The sequence below is a fragment of the Danio aesculapii genome, chromosome 16, assembly GCF_903798145.1.
Source record: "Danio aesculapii chromosome 16, fDanAes4.1, whole genome shotgun sequence".
NCBI classification, from domain to species: domain Eukaryota; kingdom Metazoa; phylum Chordata; class Actinopteri; order Cypriniformes; family Danionidae; genus Danio; species Danio aesculapii.
Window position 1 is genome coordinate 16104095 of NC_079450.1, and position 19453 is coordinate 16123547.

A 19453-nucleotide genomic window follows, 5' to 3' on the forward strand; every position below is an offset into this window, starting at 1 on the left:
TAATGATATAATGTGGCAATAAGATCACAACTGTACTGTGCATTTACATTGTGGCTATATTCATGTAAACACACAAAAACAACATTAACATTATAGCAGCACTGTAAAAAGGTCATTCCCAGACACTGGACTTTTCTGACAGGGTATTCCAGTGTCATCGAGTGTCAGAATAATGTGGGACTGCTATACAGGAGTTATTATTATGGATTACAGATAGCGAAATTTAGCATTTTTTTTTAAATTGTGACGGTAAAACACAAACACGATTATGAATATATTAAAACTTATGCTTGTTTGTTGTAAAAATTTGTAATAATGACAAAAAATACTTATTTCTGCATCTCCTGACTTCCGCGGGCAGTCATGCTGCTGTTTATGGTGTTTTCTGGGAAATTTTCGTATCCCTTGGTTTTAGGTGTGGTCCTGAAAAATCTCAGTGTTATGGGCTATCTAGCCTTTCCCCTTAGCCCTACACCTTCATGCTAAAGAGAATTGGGACACCCCTTCACGTGAACAAGGGGTAGGGGTAAGGGCTAAGGGGTAGAATTGGGATTGGGCCCATAATGTGTAGAGACCAGGGGTGCGTTTCCCAAACAACGATGTAACTCGTGGCTGAACTAGTACAATGCATCGTTTGGGAAAAGAACGATGTAGTGACGAGTGTTTCCCAAAGCTGTAGTTTCTCTGTCGCAGATCCGTCATTTAAACCTTGTTAGTTATAATGTAAAACGCCCATAATGATGCTCTACACAGGGTGGTAACAACTTCTTTAGAGAAGAACCCCATCATTTCCTTGTGCAAATTATATTGTTTTAGATGCACACGCATTAAAAAAATCCAATATTAGTTTTGGTTAAAACATGAACTCGCTTTCCATATTAATTAAAATATATGTAAATGGCACATATAGAGTCTGAGTTTCCTTTACAAATATTATTGAGAACATTACATATTCTATTCTGAAATATAAAATCACCTACAAAAGCTAACACATATTCTAATATTATATATAAATCATATAAATAAAAAAATAATGAGGCTATTTATTAAGAAATTAAATTTAATATTTATTATATATTAGGAAATGAAGAAAAGCCTTCTTTAATAATAATATTAATTATTAATATTAATGATGATGATGATGATTATTATCATTATAAAGTGCGATATTGTTTATTAATGATTTTTTTTTTAAAAATTTACAATTTGACACATGAATCACTGCAGAGATGTTTTAACCAACAGGCCCATTTCATATCCAGTACAGATACTTAATAAATAACCTACTATAAATAAAAAGCATTAACGTATACTATGTTTTTTTGCTTTCACAAGCTTTGGAGACGTAACATAAATTCCGCTTTTAAATAACAGGTCACCTGTAGCTTTCGTCATGAGCCACGGCTGTGTTCAAAATGACATCAATGTTTTCAAAGAGCACTGTGAAGGGAACACAATTGTAAACATGAAAATCGCTAAAACTGAACTGTAAAAATACTTTGCAAATTACACCTAAGAGAGATGACTTTAAGGCTTTTTTTATTTCAAGTTTAAATGTCAGAATGTTCTAAATGAATAGGGCATGGGGGGATAACTGGGAATAAAACACAGCCAGGAACAATAGTTGAAGTCAGAATTATTAACCCCCCTGAAATATTAGCCCCTCTGTTTTTTTTTTTTTTCCCAATCTCTGTTTAACGGAAAGAAGATTTTTTTCAACACATTTTTAAACATAATAGTTTTAATAACTCATTTCTAATAACTGATCTGATTTATCTTTGCCATGATGACAGTAAATAATATTTGACTAGATATTTTTCAAGACACTTCTATACAGCTTAAAGTGACATTTAAAGGCTTAATTAGGTTAATAAGGTTAACTAGGCAGGTTAGAGTAATTAGGCAACTTATTGTATAATGATGGTTTGTTCTGTAGACTATCGAGAAAAAAAATAGCTTAAAGGGGCTAATAATTTTGACCTTAAAATGGATTTTAAAAAGTTGTAAGCTGCTTTTATTCTAGCAGAAATAAAACAAATAAAACTTTCTTCAGAAGAAAAAATATTATCAGACATACTGTGAAAATTTCCTTGCTCTGTTAAACATCCTTTGGGAAATCTAAAAAAAATTCAAAGTGGGGCTAATAATTCTGACATCAACTGTATGTTTCTAACTACAGCTCCAGAGATGTTGTCACAAGCGTACAAGTTTGCGACACAGTTTGCAAATGTCCGTTGGAACGATGGATTTCAAATTCAATCAAATCAACAAACTATGTATGTAACGACGCAACTTGCGACTTTAGTTGTCTAATCATGGTTTTTGGAAACGCACCCCAGGTCATCAGTTTGCTCTTGCACCACATCCGGTGTAGACAGAACCACAGATCCCCATCACTATTGTTATTAGCATTGCCTTCAATCATTCACTTCTTGATGATAGAAGACAACAGAATGAAGCTTGATTCTGGATCAGGCCTCTGCCCATGTGTTGGCGCAGCTGTGAGCGGGGCGAGGTGCAGGAGCGGGTACAGCTGGAAGATCTGCTCCGCCTCGCCAGCTGTGCTCTTCATCCACCTCTTCTTCTTCTCCTCTGCTCACAAAATAACCACACGCTAAAGGGGACAGCGCTTAAAATGAGCTCTCCTCTTGCTGTTGTCCTGAAGGAGGAACGGAGGGGATCCTATTGCTCCTCACACACACACACACACACACACACACACACACACACACACACACACACACACACACAAACACAGACAAAGATGCACTGAAGCACAGCTGGCAGAAGGGTCCTGCACTCCTCATGTGTGTAAAAAACACTCGGAGGCTTTTTGCGACTTTGTCTTTGTAATGCTCTTGCACTTTGAGCTGAACTTTGCAGGAGTTGCTCTTTTAATATGTGATTATAATGAAGTGGCACATCACAGTTTTTAGGCGATGATAGCAAGTCGGTCACATGCCACAAGTCATCACTTTTAAAATTAGACTGTTGTTGGGTTGTTTGTATTATGATTTTTTTTGTCATGTGCACTGAAAAAAATGATTCATTGGATTCACAAATTTTTTTTAAGGTGGTTGCAAACAATTTATATGGGCTGAATTTAAACAAACAAATTAAATTTGGTAATGTTCAACTTGATTTGTTTGTTTAAATTCAGCCCGTATAAATATAAACCGCTTGCTTTAAAGAAAGTAGTAAATCCAATTAATTATTTTTTAAGTGGGTCTGTAATATCTAGCATCTGTTAAGTGTAGAAAATAAAAATATATAGGGCTATAAGAATAAAGATTATTTATCTAATATAAATGACACTAAATTAAATTAAAAATACAAACATTTCTAGAACATATCAACTTTGGTTTCATTTAATTTAATATTAAATTAAATTAAAATAATTTGATCAAGTCATAATTTTGAAGATTAAAAAGCTATTTTGTATTAGTGTTATTGTAGTAGAAGTATAGTATATATTATGTTTTTGTGACTATTTTTCGGTTTTATCCACGTTCATTTTAATAGTTGTTTATTTTCTATTTAGTTTTAAAATAATCATTAGGATTTCATTTTTTAAAAAATGCATAAAAATACAAACTTCATAATACAGTTACAGTAAAATTTATACTATAATATTAAAACATTTTAAAATATTTTTCTTTCATTTATGTCAATTAATTCAATGTATTTTATTTTTTATATTTATTTAATATTTAAAATAATAAATATCTAGATTAAAGTAATTTGATCAATTCACAATTTTGAAAATTTTATATTAGTTATTTTAATTGTAGTTTTATAGTAGTATAAGTATAATATTTATTATGTTTTTATAAATAGTTTTCAGTTTTATCTATGCTAATTGTTTATTGCTAGTTGTTTATTTTATTTCACTTAAAAATAATAATTAGAATTTTATTAAAATAGCATAAAAGTACAAACTTCATAATACTGTTACAGAAATCTATGCTGTAATATTAAAATATTTCTATTCTTTTTTCTTTAATTTATATCAATAATTAGATTTATTTTAATTATTTATATTTATTTAATATTTAATTAGTTTCTATTAATTTAGAAATAAATTAAAGTAATTTGATAATTTCACTATTTTGAAGAATAAAAAGCTATTTTTGTATGAGTTTGTATAGTAGTATAAGTATAGTATATTTTGTTTTTATAAATAGTTTTCAGTTTTATCCATGTTCATTTTAATTGTTGTGAATTTTATTTAGCTTAAAATATTAATTAAAGTTTAATAAAAAAAAAACATAAAATACAAACTTCACAATACAGCTTCAGAGGTCTATGCTAGAATATTAAAATATTTTAAAATATTTTTCTTTCATTTATGTCAATTAATTAATTTTATATATTTTTTATTATTTATTTAATATTTAATTAGTTTCTCTTAATTTAATATTAAATTAAATTAAAGTTGTAAATTAAAGTAGATCAATTCACAATTTTGAAGATTAAAAAGCTATTTTGTATTAGTTTTATTGTAGTATAAGCATAGTATATATTGTTTTTATGAACAGTTTCAGTTTTATACGTGTTCATTTTAATTGTTGTTTATTTTCTATTTAGCTAAAAAATAATCATTAAAGCTCCGGTTTCCCACACAGTCCAAAGACATGCGGTACAGGTGAATTGGGAAGGCTAAATTGTCCGTAGTGTATGAGTGTGAGTGAGTGTATATGGATGTTTCCCAGAGATGGGTTGCACCTGGAAGGGCATCCACAGCGTAAAACATGTGCTGGATAAGTTGGCGGTTCATTCCGCTGTGGCGACCGCGGATTAATAAAGGGACTAAGTCAAAAAAAGAAATGAATGAATAATCATTAATCATTTATCTTAAAAATTATAATTAGAATTCAATTTAATAAATCATAAAATTACAAACTTCACAATATAGATACAGAAATCTGTTTCTATAATATTAAAATATTTGTTTAACATTTTTATTTCATTTATGTCAAATAATTTAATTTATTTGAATGTTTCATATTTATTTAACATTTAATTTCATCTTAATTTTATTTCAAGCAATATTAAATGACTGTATTTTTGTCACAGGTGGAGAAGATTCATTTGAAGTGGACCGAACAACAGGAGAAGTGAAAACCACAGGTCGCCCCCTGACCCCCAGTAAGGAATACACACTGACCGTCCAGGCCGTGGACTCTCAGGGCAGGAGGGGTCCACACGCCTCTCTCTTCATTCTGGCCGGCTTTCGACCCCCTCAGTTCACCAACACCACCTACACCGTCCACATCCCAGAGAGCAGCGCGGTGGGCCAAGCGTAAGTACAGCAAACTGTGTGTGTCAGTGGGTGTATTGCTGTGCATCTGCGTGTAAGAAGATTCACAATTTGCTGCTCATTAGAGGGTAAGAGAAGGATTGTGCGAATGTGGCCAACTCCAAAGCTTTATGTGTCATCTGTTGCATGAAACAATTGGCCCGCAGGGAGAGCGGAGGTTGGAAGAGGGGGGGACGGACTCAATAGAAGAGAGGGTTGTGGCAGAGACGGGGAACACAGATGCATCATTTTGTCCCCAGGCTCTGAATTTGAAAGCGTGCTCAAATTCAAATATTTATTAAAAGAAACTTCTGGATAAACATGAAGAGCAGTGTCTGAACTCCCCCCTTTGGGCACTGGCACAGAACCGAGCATAATAATCTGTGTGAAGGAGGAGAGGACAGCTAATCATGGGAAGAGCGACATATTAAAAGAGAGGAAAAAGACAGGCGTATTAAAGTTAAAGAGTGTGGATGGGGGTGATGACATGGGAAGAGAGCTACAATCAAACACTGAGATATCTCTGACATGCATTATTTCCATTTGTAAATGTGGAATTAGTAGCCTTTTTGCAAAATCTTGATGCCTTGCGCTCTGCTGCCATCAAAAAGTAGCCCAATTCAGAGCTCCTTCATGCTAAAATCATTCATTCATTCATTCATTCATTTTTTTTTCGGCTTAGTCCCTTTATCAATCAGGGGTCGCCACAGCAGAATGAACCGCCAACTTATCCAGCACATGTTTTACGCAGCGGGTGCCCTTCCAGCTGCAACCCATCACTAGGAAACACCCATACACTCTCAATCACATACATACGCTATGGCCAATTTAGCTTACCCAATTCACCTACAGCACATGACTTTGGACTTGTGGGCGAAACCGGAGCACCCGGAGGAAACCCACGCGAACATGGGGAAAACATGCAAACTCCACACAGAAATGCCAACTGACCCAGCCGAGGCTCGAACCAGCGACCTTCTTGCTGTGAGGTGATCGTGCTACCCGCTGCACCATCGTGTCGCCAATTTAATTCTTATATTTGCTATAATGCTTCTTATGATGTATTGTAGACAACTTTTCTAAAACATACAGTAGGCTTTAGTGTAAAGGCATGTTTATTACAAAGGAAATCAAAACAACTAAACTAAATGATATTTTAATTGAACACATCACATCATATACAGTTTCCCTGTGATGGGTTGCAGCTGGAAGGGCATCCGCCATGTAAAACTGTGCTGGATAAGTTGGCGGTTCATTCCGCTTTGGCGACCCCGGATTAATAAAGGGACTAAGCCGAAAAGAAAGTGAATGAATGAATGAATGAATGAATGACATCATATACAGCACCTTTGTATAAGGTACACATACAGTACCGTCCTATCTAGTATTGTAAAAAGGCAAAGCATTTCGATGTTTTAGCTGACGAAGTCTATGGTTAAAGCGCCACCCAGCGGTCAAAAGCTGTAGGCGCATTTACTGCCGCCGTGACAACAGCAAATGCGACGGCAAAGGGAACATATTGAAGTGTTAACATCTGTACGATTAAGTCACAATTTATTTTTTGAAGATATGGCTATACATTTGTTTGTAAAAATTGTCAAAATGATGCAACAGATACTTTAAGAAGCCCTAATGTAATTGCGTTGCAAAACAACTCAAAAAGGTTGATCTGTTCATCCAGGGAATTCCAGTCATTGAAAATAAATGCGTCAGCTTACATTGTTGTGAAACTAATAAAACCTACTTATATAGCTCTTTAGTGACTATTTAAAATACTTTGAATGTTTTATATTTTGTTACAGACATACAGTGTCATCATGCAACTCTTTTGCAGCATATAAAATGTCCCAAATCATATTTTTAACTGTCCAGAATGGGGGAAAAAATTGTTTTTATTCTCTGATAGTCAAAGCAAGTTCAAAAACTAAATTTCTATATTAAATATGCATTTAAAAAATTCAGGAAAAGGTGTTTTATGGAAATTTGGACCACGAGTCCACATATATGGACATCATTTTTCTCTAAAAGTACATCGTATCAAAAGATGATACTTAGGTTTTTATTCTAATTAGGTTCTAATAAGCCCAAATAGCAACGATAAATAAAAAATGCATGTAAAAAAACACCTTGAGCCTTAAGAGGTTAAACATGTTTGACTGCAGATTCTACCAATAGCTTGTGTTCCTTTTCACACTAATGATTTTTACAGGAACATATTATTGATGAATAAATGATCATTTTGGGTAATAATTGTGTGCAAATTCCCAAAAGATCTAGATATTTTCCCAGTTCTCGCTGCGCTTTTGTCTAGTGCGTACAACTGTGTAATAAAGTCCAAACTGTTCATTACATTTGTATGATTATTAAACAAAAAACACTGAACACATTTTCTCTCATACTAACAGTTCAGCCTAGTTCAAGATTATGATACAACTAATATAATGTAGTAAGCATGAACACAAGCATTTCTGCTGTTGAGATTTAAGCAATATTGCAATTAACCTTTACGTCATTCAAAAACAATACTTTAATCAAACTGATGGGATTATCCTCATAATCATATAAACCACAATCGTATTAAAAAATGTGGCATACGGCGCTTTTAATCACTATAAATAGGCATGTAAACACCTTAATCACATTAATTCGGCTTTGACAAAGACATACACAGATGCTACGTGTTGTTCACACAACTTCCTGAATGAACTCAGTGACATTATTCTAAAGTTTTACTTAAAGCAGTTTCACACTTTCAGCACATCAATATCACTAGCACAAATTCAGCATGTTCAATAGTTGAAATCAAGCTCTGAGACTCCAACAGAAACCAAAAGTGGTAACACTCTGATCTTACTAAACCCCATCAAGTGTGTTGCCATCTGTCTGCTTTTGTCAGTATGGTGTGAGCTGGCCTTTATACTTTAATTTGCTAAAATCTGTCTACTAGCTGTTCGGTCTCTGCTTTTTATCTTCATCCAGAGACAGCACAATAAAAAGCCATACAGTGGAAGCATCACTGTGCCATTAAAACACCAGTATTTTGCATTTCCGTCTTTGTGCAAATGAATGTGCTGTATTCTGCTAAATGTAGAGATTTTGGGTTAAATTGGTTGAACAAAGCTCTGTTGATACCACCTCACATATATTACATGTTCCCGTCGGACTGCTTTCCTATTAACTCATAGCAGATTGTTTAGCTACATTGTCCTGACATACACTTTGCTCCACTTTTTCCCATCATGTTTAATACAGTTGAGACCAATCAGTTGGAAAATCCCCTGACCAGCCCATTGTATAGCATTTGCAACATGTTATCAATATTTTTGTATGACGAAGAATTAACATGAATTTGTTAAGGTAATAGAATTAAATTAAATAAATTAAATGATTAGCCCTCCTGTGAATTTTTGTTTCTTTTTCAAATATTTCCCAAATGATGTTAAACAGAGCAAGGAGTTTTTCACAGCATTTACTATAAAAAAAATTATTCTGGAGAAAGTCTTATTTGTTTTATTTCAGCTAGAATAAAAGCAGTTTTGCATTCAACCATTTTAAGGTCAATATTATTAGCATTTTGGACATGATGTTAAACAACTAGAATGTATAGGAATTGAAGAAGCATTTGAGTCACAGGTAATCTGAATAAAAGATTATTACAAAGAGAAGCGTTCTGGATTCATAAATTAAAAAATCACTTACACCAAGAGGATTGAATGAAGAGTTGGACCTGTCTGTGTTTCTTTAACGGTTTGCTGTTTAGCTATAATATTGTGAATCAAGGATTTTGTGCATGTAACGATACAAATAATGTGATGTAAATGTATTTTTAATGTTTTGGACTGTCCGAATTTCATTGTATTGATATAAACAAAAGTGAATGAAGATAATTGATATGCTATTTTCCTGTGAAATAATGTTTTTAAAGGTGAAGGTAAATATTTCTTGTGTGGTTAATTATAGTATATTGGAATGAAAATAAGATTGTTTTTAATTATTGAGTGATTGTCTAACTAATGACGTCATGTGATTGATTGTGGGATGAAAGGGTGGAGTGAGAGGATTGTGTCACACACTGAGGAAGGCATTGTGCTGAAATGTCTGTGTTTTGTCGCCACTGGCTTGCATGGTTCGGGATCTGTAGAGCTGCGCATGGTTGGATTTGCTCTTCAGTGTTTGGACTCTCAGTAGTGATTTTTAAACCACACTGAACTGAGCTAAACTGAACTGAACTTAAACACTACAAACTGAACTACACTGTTCCAATTTACTATGACCTTTATGTGAAGCTGCTTTGACACAATCTACATTGTAAAAGCGCTATACAAATAAAGGTTTTTGAATTGAATTGAATTGAATTGAATTTGTATCACCAAAGAATGTAAAATAAAATAAAAACTATACAAAGTAATTATTTAATGAGTGCGAATCATGACCTTCTGAACAATATTATTAGCATATTTTTTACGATTGTCTACAGAACAAACCATCAGTATAAAATGACTTGCCTAATTAGTCTAACCTGGCTAAATACCCAAATTAACCTAGTTAAGCTTTTAATTTTGCACTTTAAGCTAAACACCAGTATCTTTAAAACTATCTAGTAAAATATCATGTACTGTCATCATGGCAAAGATAAAAGAAATCAGTTAGTAGAAATGAGTTATTCAAACTATTATGTTTAGTAGTAAGTTTAATAAAATCTTCTTACCGTTAAACATAAATTGGGGGAAAAATATACAGTGGACTAATAATTCTGACCTCAAATCTATATTTTTAAAATACATTGGTTGATAGTTCATTATATTTTGGAACAGCACTGCAGTTTCCCTCTTAAAATGTTTTCCTCACAAAATGTAGTGCATGGATGAAATGCTGCCTTGTGCGCTGATTGCATGTCCTGTATATTTCTCTAGGGTGGCTGTGGTCCAGGCTATCTCGTTCCAGAGGAAGACACTGTCCTACATGCTGCTGGTGAACCCGGGCAACCTGTTCAGCATAAACCAGGAGAGTGGAGCGCTCAGTCTGACACGCACTGTAGACTATGAGAGCGGACAACATCTACATCACCTGCAAGTCAGAGCATCCGAGCCAGATACAGGACTGAGCAACATGGCAGAGGTAAGCCATCTAAACAGAAATATTTATTGTTTTTCAAATTTAGCTCTCATATAGGCATCCTGGTGGCACAGTGGGTAGCACGATCGCCTCACAGCAAGAAGGTCGCTGTGTGGAATTTGTATGTTCTCCCCGTGTTCGTGTGGGTTTTGTCTGGTGGTTTATCCCACAGTGTAAAGACATGTGCTATAGGTGAATTGGGGAAGCTAAATTGTACGTAGTGTATGAGTGTGTATGGATGTTTCCCAGTGATGGGTTGCAGTTAGAAGGGCATCCGCTGTGAAAAAATATATGCTGGATAAGTTGGCGCTTTATGCTGCTGTGGCGACCCCAGATAAATAAATGGACTAAGCCGAAAAGAAAATAAATAAATGAATGAATGAGTTCTCATATTATGTTTAATGGAACACCATTTATATGTTTATATAATTGATCAAATTGACAACATTAGCAAAAATATATATTTATAGTATATACCTAAAAATATTTATATTTAAAACAAATTTTAACATTTTATTTTCCATGATTTTTTTTTTTTTTTTTTGCAAATATATTTTATTTTAAATGCTCGCATCACCAAGATCATGGGTTTGATTCCCAGCAAACTGATTATTTCTTAGAAAAAAAAGAGATGTATATGTGGGGTATATCAGAATATTTTGACATTATATCATTTTTTTCTCAATCATTTTTGACTCTGTATTAACTTTGAGATACACATTATATAACTAATATTATAACTTATATAATTAAATAATATAATTCTTTGTCCAAATAGTTTTTATTTACCGACAACCTTAAACTGAATAAAAAATGTTTTATAGCAATTCTTGTAATTGAAAAAGGCTTTGTAATATTGTAATAATAAAAATTAAATTAAATATTTTGTTATTGCAAATATATATACACCAAAATAATTGGTTTTATTCCCAGCAAACTGATTTATTCTTTCCTCTTAAAAAAAACAAATCAAAAACAAACAAAAAAAAACATTACCACAACACAGTTTTGAGTTATGGATCAGATTGATCCACAAAATTGAAGTCAAAGTTGAGGATCTACTTGCAATACTTTATTACACAGAGAATGGTCAGGCAGGTGATGGTCACAATAAGGAGCAAACGGTAACATACAGGGAAATCCAGAAGCGTAGTCAGACAACAAGCAAAATGTCAATACAGGTGGCAGGCAGGATAAACAATAAAACAAGGCGATGGTCAAAACACTATAAAAAAGAAACTAAGAAACTATACACAGAATAGAAACTGTTAGAAACTATACATAGAAAATGCATTGTAATGTTACAGGGTATGTACCAACAACAAGACTCAGCAATGTCTGTGAGTGTGTGTGCTGTTTATATGGTCCATGTAATCAGTCTTGAGTTACCTCCGAGCTGTGTGTGTGTGTGTGAATGTGTAATCAGTGGAGAACCGGGACAGGTGTGTGTGTGGTGCATGAAGGGAGTTGTAGTTCATATGGTAGAATTGTAGCCCGAGTGAAAGTAAATGTTCTCCAGTGATCTATGAGGGTGAGATCACTGGTGATTGTTACAAATATATTATTATAAGTTAATTTAGACTCTTTATTACCTTAAAAATGCACAAAATATAACTAACTTGTTCTTTTTTCTGCTTATTTTAGTAACGATCTTAATGTAACCAATAAACCATGTAACAATAAACCATGTACAGCCTGACATCGTGACTGGCTGAATATGTGACTGTCAGTCATTCTTCACATCCAAACCTTCTACAATTTCATGACGCATCTGTTTATTTCAAAGAAGAAAAAAACATGCGCTTTGATGCACACAATAACACACGCGCACACACATATGAATGAAAGCATACGCAAGCACAAATAGAAACAATCATACACATATCTGCAGAAAAGCAGTAATGAGAGATTGTATGCGAAGCTGAGGGCATCAAACACACATACATACACCACACCACAGCTGTGACTGCTATGGGACTTGCAAGCAAAAATATGACAGATGTTTGATGTATTTCCCCCATAGTGTTGTTAGTGCCGTTATTAAGCGCAAATGTATCCATTTGTGTGCGTGTGGCTTGCACTGTTGCCGTTCCGTGTTGATCTTCTTTGTTTGGCAGAAGTTCCTCCACATTAATTAAGTCCTCTTGATGGACTTGGCTGAGGCACAATGATGTGAAACTGTATCTGTGCCAGTAACACACATACATACACACGTTTTCAGATAATTGTCAGAGTCACTGCCCCCTACCAAATGATTACACCATCTGCGAAGACGACTCTATGAGTAAGACAGGCTAAAACGGTGATGAGACGAAATGAAATGAGAGGAGAAGATAATGCAAAGAAGAAGAGATGACTAAATGAAAAGAATGGCAAAAATACAGAAGAAAAGAATAGATTATATGAGGTTAAGAGAGGAGGAGAGGATACGATACAAGGTAAAAAGAGACAAGTAAATGAAAAGAGAAGCACTGAGATAAAAGACGGTAAGAAGGAAACCCTCATAGAAAAACACTATGAGCTTAAAAGGATAGTTCACCCAAAAGTTAAAATTCTGTCACTATTAACTCACCCTTTACTTGTTTCAAACGTTTATGAGTTTCTTTCTTCTGTTAAACACAAAAGGTGATATTCTGAATAAATCTGGAAACCTGTAACCATTGACTTTCATAGTATTTATTTTTCCTGTATGGAAGTTCATGGTTAGCTATTTTCAGCTTTCTTCAGAATCTTCTTTTGTGCTTAACAGAAGAAAGAAACTATAACAGTTTGGGACCACTTGATGGTGAGTAAATTGTAATTTTTGTGTTAATTATCCCTTTCAGTTCACACATGAAACATGAAATTTGTGGTTTGGGGGGATTTTCAAGTAGGGGGAAATTATTTTTGTTATCTGAAAATGGTTAGAAATCAGACATTTCTTGTTTTTCCCATGTGTGTTTTACGTGTGATTATTAAAATGTAAAGGTCATGTGTAAACAAAAAACACTACCTGACAAAAGTCTTGTTGCCTATACAAGTTTTAGGAAGGACAAATAATGACTTGACTTCTAATTGATCATTTAGTATCAGAAGTGGCTTGTATGAAAGGCAAAGGCCTTTAGATTACGCTTATTTAACCAAAATAAAATATGATCATGCCTTGATTTTTAATTATTTAATTATGACAGTAAGGTTTGACTTTGCTTAGACAAAAGTCTTGTCACTTAACAGTATTAATGTACAGTATAGAATATAAAGTCATGGTGCAGTGGAAAAAGAATTAATATTGTGTATGACTCACATCAGCTTGGAGGACTTCATCCATACATCTCTGCAATGACTCAAATAACTTATCAATAAAGTCATCTGGAATGGCAAAGAAAGCGTTCTTGCAGGACTCCCAGAGTTCATCAAGATTATTTGGATTCATCTTCAATGCCTCCTCCTTCATCTAACTCCAAACATGCTCAATAATGCTCATGTCTGGTGACTGGGCTGGCCAATCTTGGAGCACCTTGACCTTCTTTGCTTTCAGGAACTTTGATGTAGAAGCTGAAGTATGAGAAGGGGCACTATCCTGCTGAAGAATTTGCCCTCTCCTAATGGTTTGTAATGTAATAAGCAGCACAAATGTTTTGATACCTCAGGCTGTTGATGTTGCCATCCACTCTGGAGATCTCTCGCACCCCTCCATACTGAATATAACCCCAAATCATGATTTTTCCTTCACCAAACTTGACTGACTTCTGTGAGATTATTGGGTCCATGCAGGTTCCAGTAGGTCTTCTGCAGTATTTGTAATGATTGGGGTGCAGTTCATCAGATGATTCATCTAAAATCTACATTCTGCCACTTTTCATCAACTAGAAGTCAAGTTATTATTTGTTGCTCTTACAACTGGGATTGATGACAAGACTTTTGTCAGATAGTGTATGGACAAAACTTCATGTCTTATGTTGCTTGGGTATATTTGTGGGAAGACCCAAAAATACATTATCAAAATTATAGATTTTATAGATGCCAAAAGTCTTTAGAGTGTGTGAAGATCATCTTCCATGAAGTAAATTTCCTACAGTAAATATATCAAAACTTTGATTAGTGCATAGATAAACTTTGATAATTTATGATTACTAACATCCATTGCTAAGAACTTAATTTGTAAGACTAAAAAGGTGATTATCTCAATGTAAATTTGTTTTTGAACCATCAGATTCCAGATTTTTCAAATAGTTGTATCTTAACAAACCACACATCAATGAAAAGCATATTTATTTAGCATTCAGATGATGTGTAAATGTTACGATTTCCAAAAACTGACCCTTATGACTGGTTTTGTGATCCAGGGTCACAAATGAGTTGATGACACAGGACAAGAGACGATACCAAACAAAGCAAATGCAAGAGATGAGATCAAGAAACATAACGAAAGCACAATTATTTTGGTCAGTCCAAAAAAAAGTATGGAGAAAAACAACCAGAATATTTATGTTTTAATGTTTTGGGAAAAATAACAGACAAGATGGAGAACAGAACAGAACAGAAACGAAAAAAGGATAGAAGATTGAGCATCTGTCCTCTTAGCGTGTGAAAAATGATTTCATAAAGATGAAGCTTCACTCCAAGGCTCTTCATCTCTTTTAGACCCCTGTTGTTGTTGTTATTAGCAGTGCTTCTCCTCCAGCAGCAGACTTCAGATTCATTATTGCCAGATTCAGCCTCCAGCAGCTATGAAACAAACACAAAACGTTCCCCTCCATTGGGCAGATCTCTAAAGGGGGGACTGGAGAGAAAAAGTAAGCATAATGCAGAGCTGCATGGGCTTTAAGTCACTGTCCTGATGGTTTTTAGAGCCTTATGGTCAGCTATGGTGCCGTGTGTGTTATGCGTTTAGAACTTTTTCCCTCTTGGCAGTGCTGCTCCTCTGAGATAAGCAGTTGTGCGGGACTCAACCTTACCGTGACTAACACTCCCACTGAGAACACCAACCCCGCTTTCCCTCGGCCTCTGTTCGGTCAAAGTCAAATCCTGTGCCAGTATTCAGTCTGAATGCTTACAAATCGCCACACAGAGAGAAGCCTGAATGTCAATAGAGCACTTCCATAAGCTATCATCTGAGCTTCAGCTGAGATCTGCTACATTAAAGTCTACACACACTGACTTTGACTGTGGTTTGTGGGGCGGTCGAGCCATTTGCATTCAGTGGCTTCCACCGCAGCTGTTCTGTTCTGTTTTGATCTTTTCTTTTAATGTTATTGGTTTCTCACATGGCCATACCTGTCAACCCTCCCGTTTTTCCTGGGATTCTCCCGTATTTTACAGTTCTATCATCCCGTAAAGGTATTTTCCCGTATATCTCCTGTATTTCCAGTCTTTCTCTGAAAAGTGGCAAATAAACATCAAAGAGCCAAGCCTCCCTATATGCAACCCGCTGAACCACCAGGGGCCGCCCTTGCTCTTAAATGTGAATCTGTTCTGTGCTTTCGCTTTGTTTAAGCATGAAAACACTTTGAATTAAATATAAAAACAGTAGGAATCCCCTTCCTTTTCATTAGAGGTGCCATCTCCCCTTCATATGCAATCCTCAAAACAGTCATATAGCGATCCATGACTGTCAGCTGACGCGCTTCATAGTGTTAAATAGATGCTGTTTCGCAAGAGGATTCTGTACACGCTATTTGAAGCGAAGCGAAAGTCTAGGATTTGGGTGCCTGTTTGAAAAGACTTATACACATAAAAATAATAATAATATCTAAAGATGTCGATCTTAGTGTGTTTTTTTTTTTTAAACACAACTAATTTCGTCCTAAATGAGCAAAAAAAGTTAGGAAAGCAATCAAATGCTTTTATTATAACGTTAGATGTGTGCCTTTTTAAAGTGATACCTGTTGTTTAATGTAATCAAACGAAAAAAATCTAAATAAATAAGAGATTCATTCGTTGCTCTTTAATCAAAATGTGTAAGTTATACAGTGAAGATTAATGAGATTTGATAGCTTGATTCTATTTCTTTAGCTATTAATTTTATTAAGCTGAATTGTTTGCTAATGTATTTGCTGGGGTTGGGGGAATCCCTTATTATTGTGGGCATATCCCTTAGTTTCACATCCCAATGTTGACAGGTATGCATGGCTATATTGTTAACCAAAAGCATCCAGAAAGCCAAGTGACCCAAGACACTAAATCTGCCCTAAAACTGGAATTTTAGTCCATGTTCCATTCAAATATTGAGGTCAACCACAATATTTTTTTCTGTAGAAACTGGCTGACTGTAACCTTTGAAGTTTATTTTTTGCTGTCAAATTTGCTATCATTTAAGACTAAAATAGATTTAATGGTGTTCTATCCATGTTATATTCAAATGTTGAGGTCAACCATTTTTTCCTGTAGAAACTGGTTGACTGTAACCTTTGAAATGTATTTTTTCTGTCAAATTTGCTAACATTTAAGAACAGAATAGATTTACATGCACCTGGTCAATATGACAAGAACATCTGTTAAATGAATGTTTTACTGATGGATAAAAAAAAAGAAAAATTATCTGTCAAGTGAAATCCAGCAAACACACAACATCATAGGATGTTAATATTAGATTTAGGTTGCCAGCATCTAAGGACAGTATTATTTTGACATCCAATAACGATGTGAAATGACGTTGATATTTGGTTGATTTTAGGTTGTATTAGAAAGTGACCAAAATCCAACGTCAAGCCAACATCTTAAACCAACGTCATATTGATATCCGTCATATTGATATCAAATACTGACATTTATTTGTCATGTATGGCAACCAAAATCCAACGTCTGATAGACGTCATAGTGGAAACGTCCATACAACGTCAAGCTGTAACATCATTAGATGTTGATATTTAGTTGATTTTAGGTTGTGTTGAAAATCCAACATCGAGCCAGCATCTTAAACCAACGTCATATTGATGTCAAATACTGACATTTATTTGTCAGGGATGGCAACCAAACTCCAACGTCTTATAGACGTATATTGGTATCATCCACACAATGTCAAGCTGTAACATCATTAGACGTTGATATTTAGTTTTTTTTTTAATTGTGTTGGAAACTAACCAAAATGCGACGCCTGTACGATGTTGGACATTGACCCGATTTTCATTTTCAAACAAATTGCAATGTCCCACAACGTTGGGGTGCAAGGTCAATCTGACTTCATGTTGATGTCCTGTGCCTGGTGGGTAGATTTACTTGCTCACTATTTGCATTCTGGGGTTTTCACTGCAGTTGTTCTGTTCTGTTCTGTTCTGTTCTGTGCTGTCTCTGGTTTTTCTTTTAATGTTATTGGTTTCTCACATGGCTATGTTCTTAACCAAAAGCGTCTAGAAAGCCAAGCTAGTCAAGACACTAAATGTGCCCTAAAACTGGGGTTTTATCCACATTCCGTTCAAATATGAAGGTCAACCATTTTTTCTGTAGAAACTAGTTGACTGTAACCTTTGAAATGTACTTTTTCTGTTATTTTTTGTTAGCATTTAAGATTAAAATAGATTTACATGCATCTTGTCGATATGATAAAAAATCAATCAAGTTAATAATTTACTGATGAAAGAAAGGAAGAAAAATCGTCCATCAAGTGATGGATTCACCTACTCTCACAATGTTGTAATGCTTCCTTCACATGCTATTAGAATTATGAATTAATCTTAAATGTCCCCTAAAACCGAGGTTTTAATCCTCGTTGAAAAAAGATCATGTTCCATTCAAATATTGCTGTCAACCTTTTTTTTCAGGGGAAACTGGTTGACTGTAACCTTTGAAATGTATTTTGTTTTCTGTCAAATTTGCTAACATTTAAAATTAAAATAGATGTACATGCATCTGGTCAATATAATAGCACATCTATTAAATCAATATTTTACTGATGGATGAAGAGAAGAAAAATCATCTATCAAGTGAAAGATTCATTTACTCTCACAAAGTTGTAACACTTCCTTCACATGCTATTAAAATTATGATAAATAAGATGTTTCCTGTTACTTATCATAATTGTATTAGTACACCCAAAAGACAATAGCATTCTTTTTATTGTTGAGGCTCTGAAATGTAAATTCTGGGCAGTAAGCAAACATTCTGGATGCACTTGACAGCACAGTAGCGCTACTGCAAGCAACAAAGCACAATTGCCTTGCACAAGCCATTGAAATGAATGGGTTTCATAGCACTGCGCAGCACTTTCTACATCCAGTGTGAAAGCCGCTTCACATCGTGCGGTAATGATGGTTGGAGGGAGAGCAAAACTATCGCTCAGAACACTGCTGGCTAGTGCAGCACAGAGATTCTTTTATTTACGTCCATTTTTCTCTTTAAGCTGAAAACCGAAATTGCCATGTTTAGCTAATAATTTTTGGTGGCTAAAAATCTGTTGAATGCCTGCTCTTAATTATAAGCATGTGTTGCAGTTTTGTCATCTGCTACTTTAAATTATTAAACTCTTTAAATAGGTTCTGATTGGATGACAATATTTGCTCCAAAAGTGCTTTCAACAAGTTAGCTGTTATGTGATGCTATTATTATGGTGAACAGTCTGCTATTTTCTTAATTTAGGAATGAGTTGCTTTTAAAGCTGAACATTATATGTATCTTCCCTTTGCTTAAACAGTCTTCATGTTCTCATGCTTGTCCTCTAAATAGCATCTCTCTGTCTGATTGTCTTACATTTGCAGGTGGTGGTTCATATCACAGATGAAAACGATTGCACACCAGAGTTTATGCACTCCATTTACAGTCGAGACAACGTCCCTGAGACCACCCCTACTGGCACATCTTTACTACAGGGTGAGTGTCTGTTTCTCCTTCCCTCTCTGTGTCCGTCTCACTTTCGCTCTCTCTCTCTTTCTGTCTGTGTTTTTCCCCCAGCGGTCCTGCTCTTGAGGCAGGTGCTGTTGCTGGTTGCTCTGCGGGGGCGAGTGTCTCTTCAACTCAGTCCTGTAATTATGAAATAATTCATTATGGCAGCGCTTTCTGGGTGGTAAATGGATTGTAATCAAAGCCAGCTCGGTGGCTCCCAGGCAGAGAAGCTTTTCTGCCCCC

The 19453-nt window shown here is 34.9% G+C and overlaps 1 protein-coding gene across 1 annotated transcript in view; it reads left to right on the forward strand.

The window, feature by feature from the left end:
* Positions 1-19453, forward strand: part of si:dkey-22o22.2 (neural-cadherin) — a 249114-nt gene that overhangs the window by 117403 nt on the left and 112258 nt on the right. The window contains exons 3-5 of the mRNA XM_056475635.1: positions 5077-5302; positions 10213-10417; positions 19087-19198. Of these exons, the coding sequence (XP_056331610.1) occupies positions 5077-5302; positions 10213-10417; positions 19087-19198 (543 nt within the window). The remainder of the gene's footprint in view (positions 1-5076; positions 5303-10212; positions 10418-19086; positions 19199-19453) is intronic.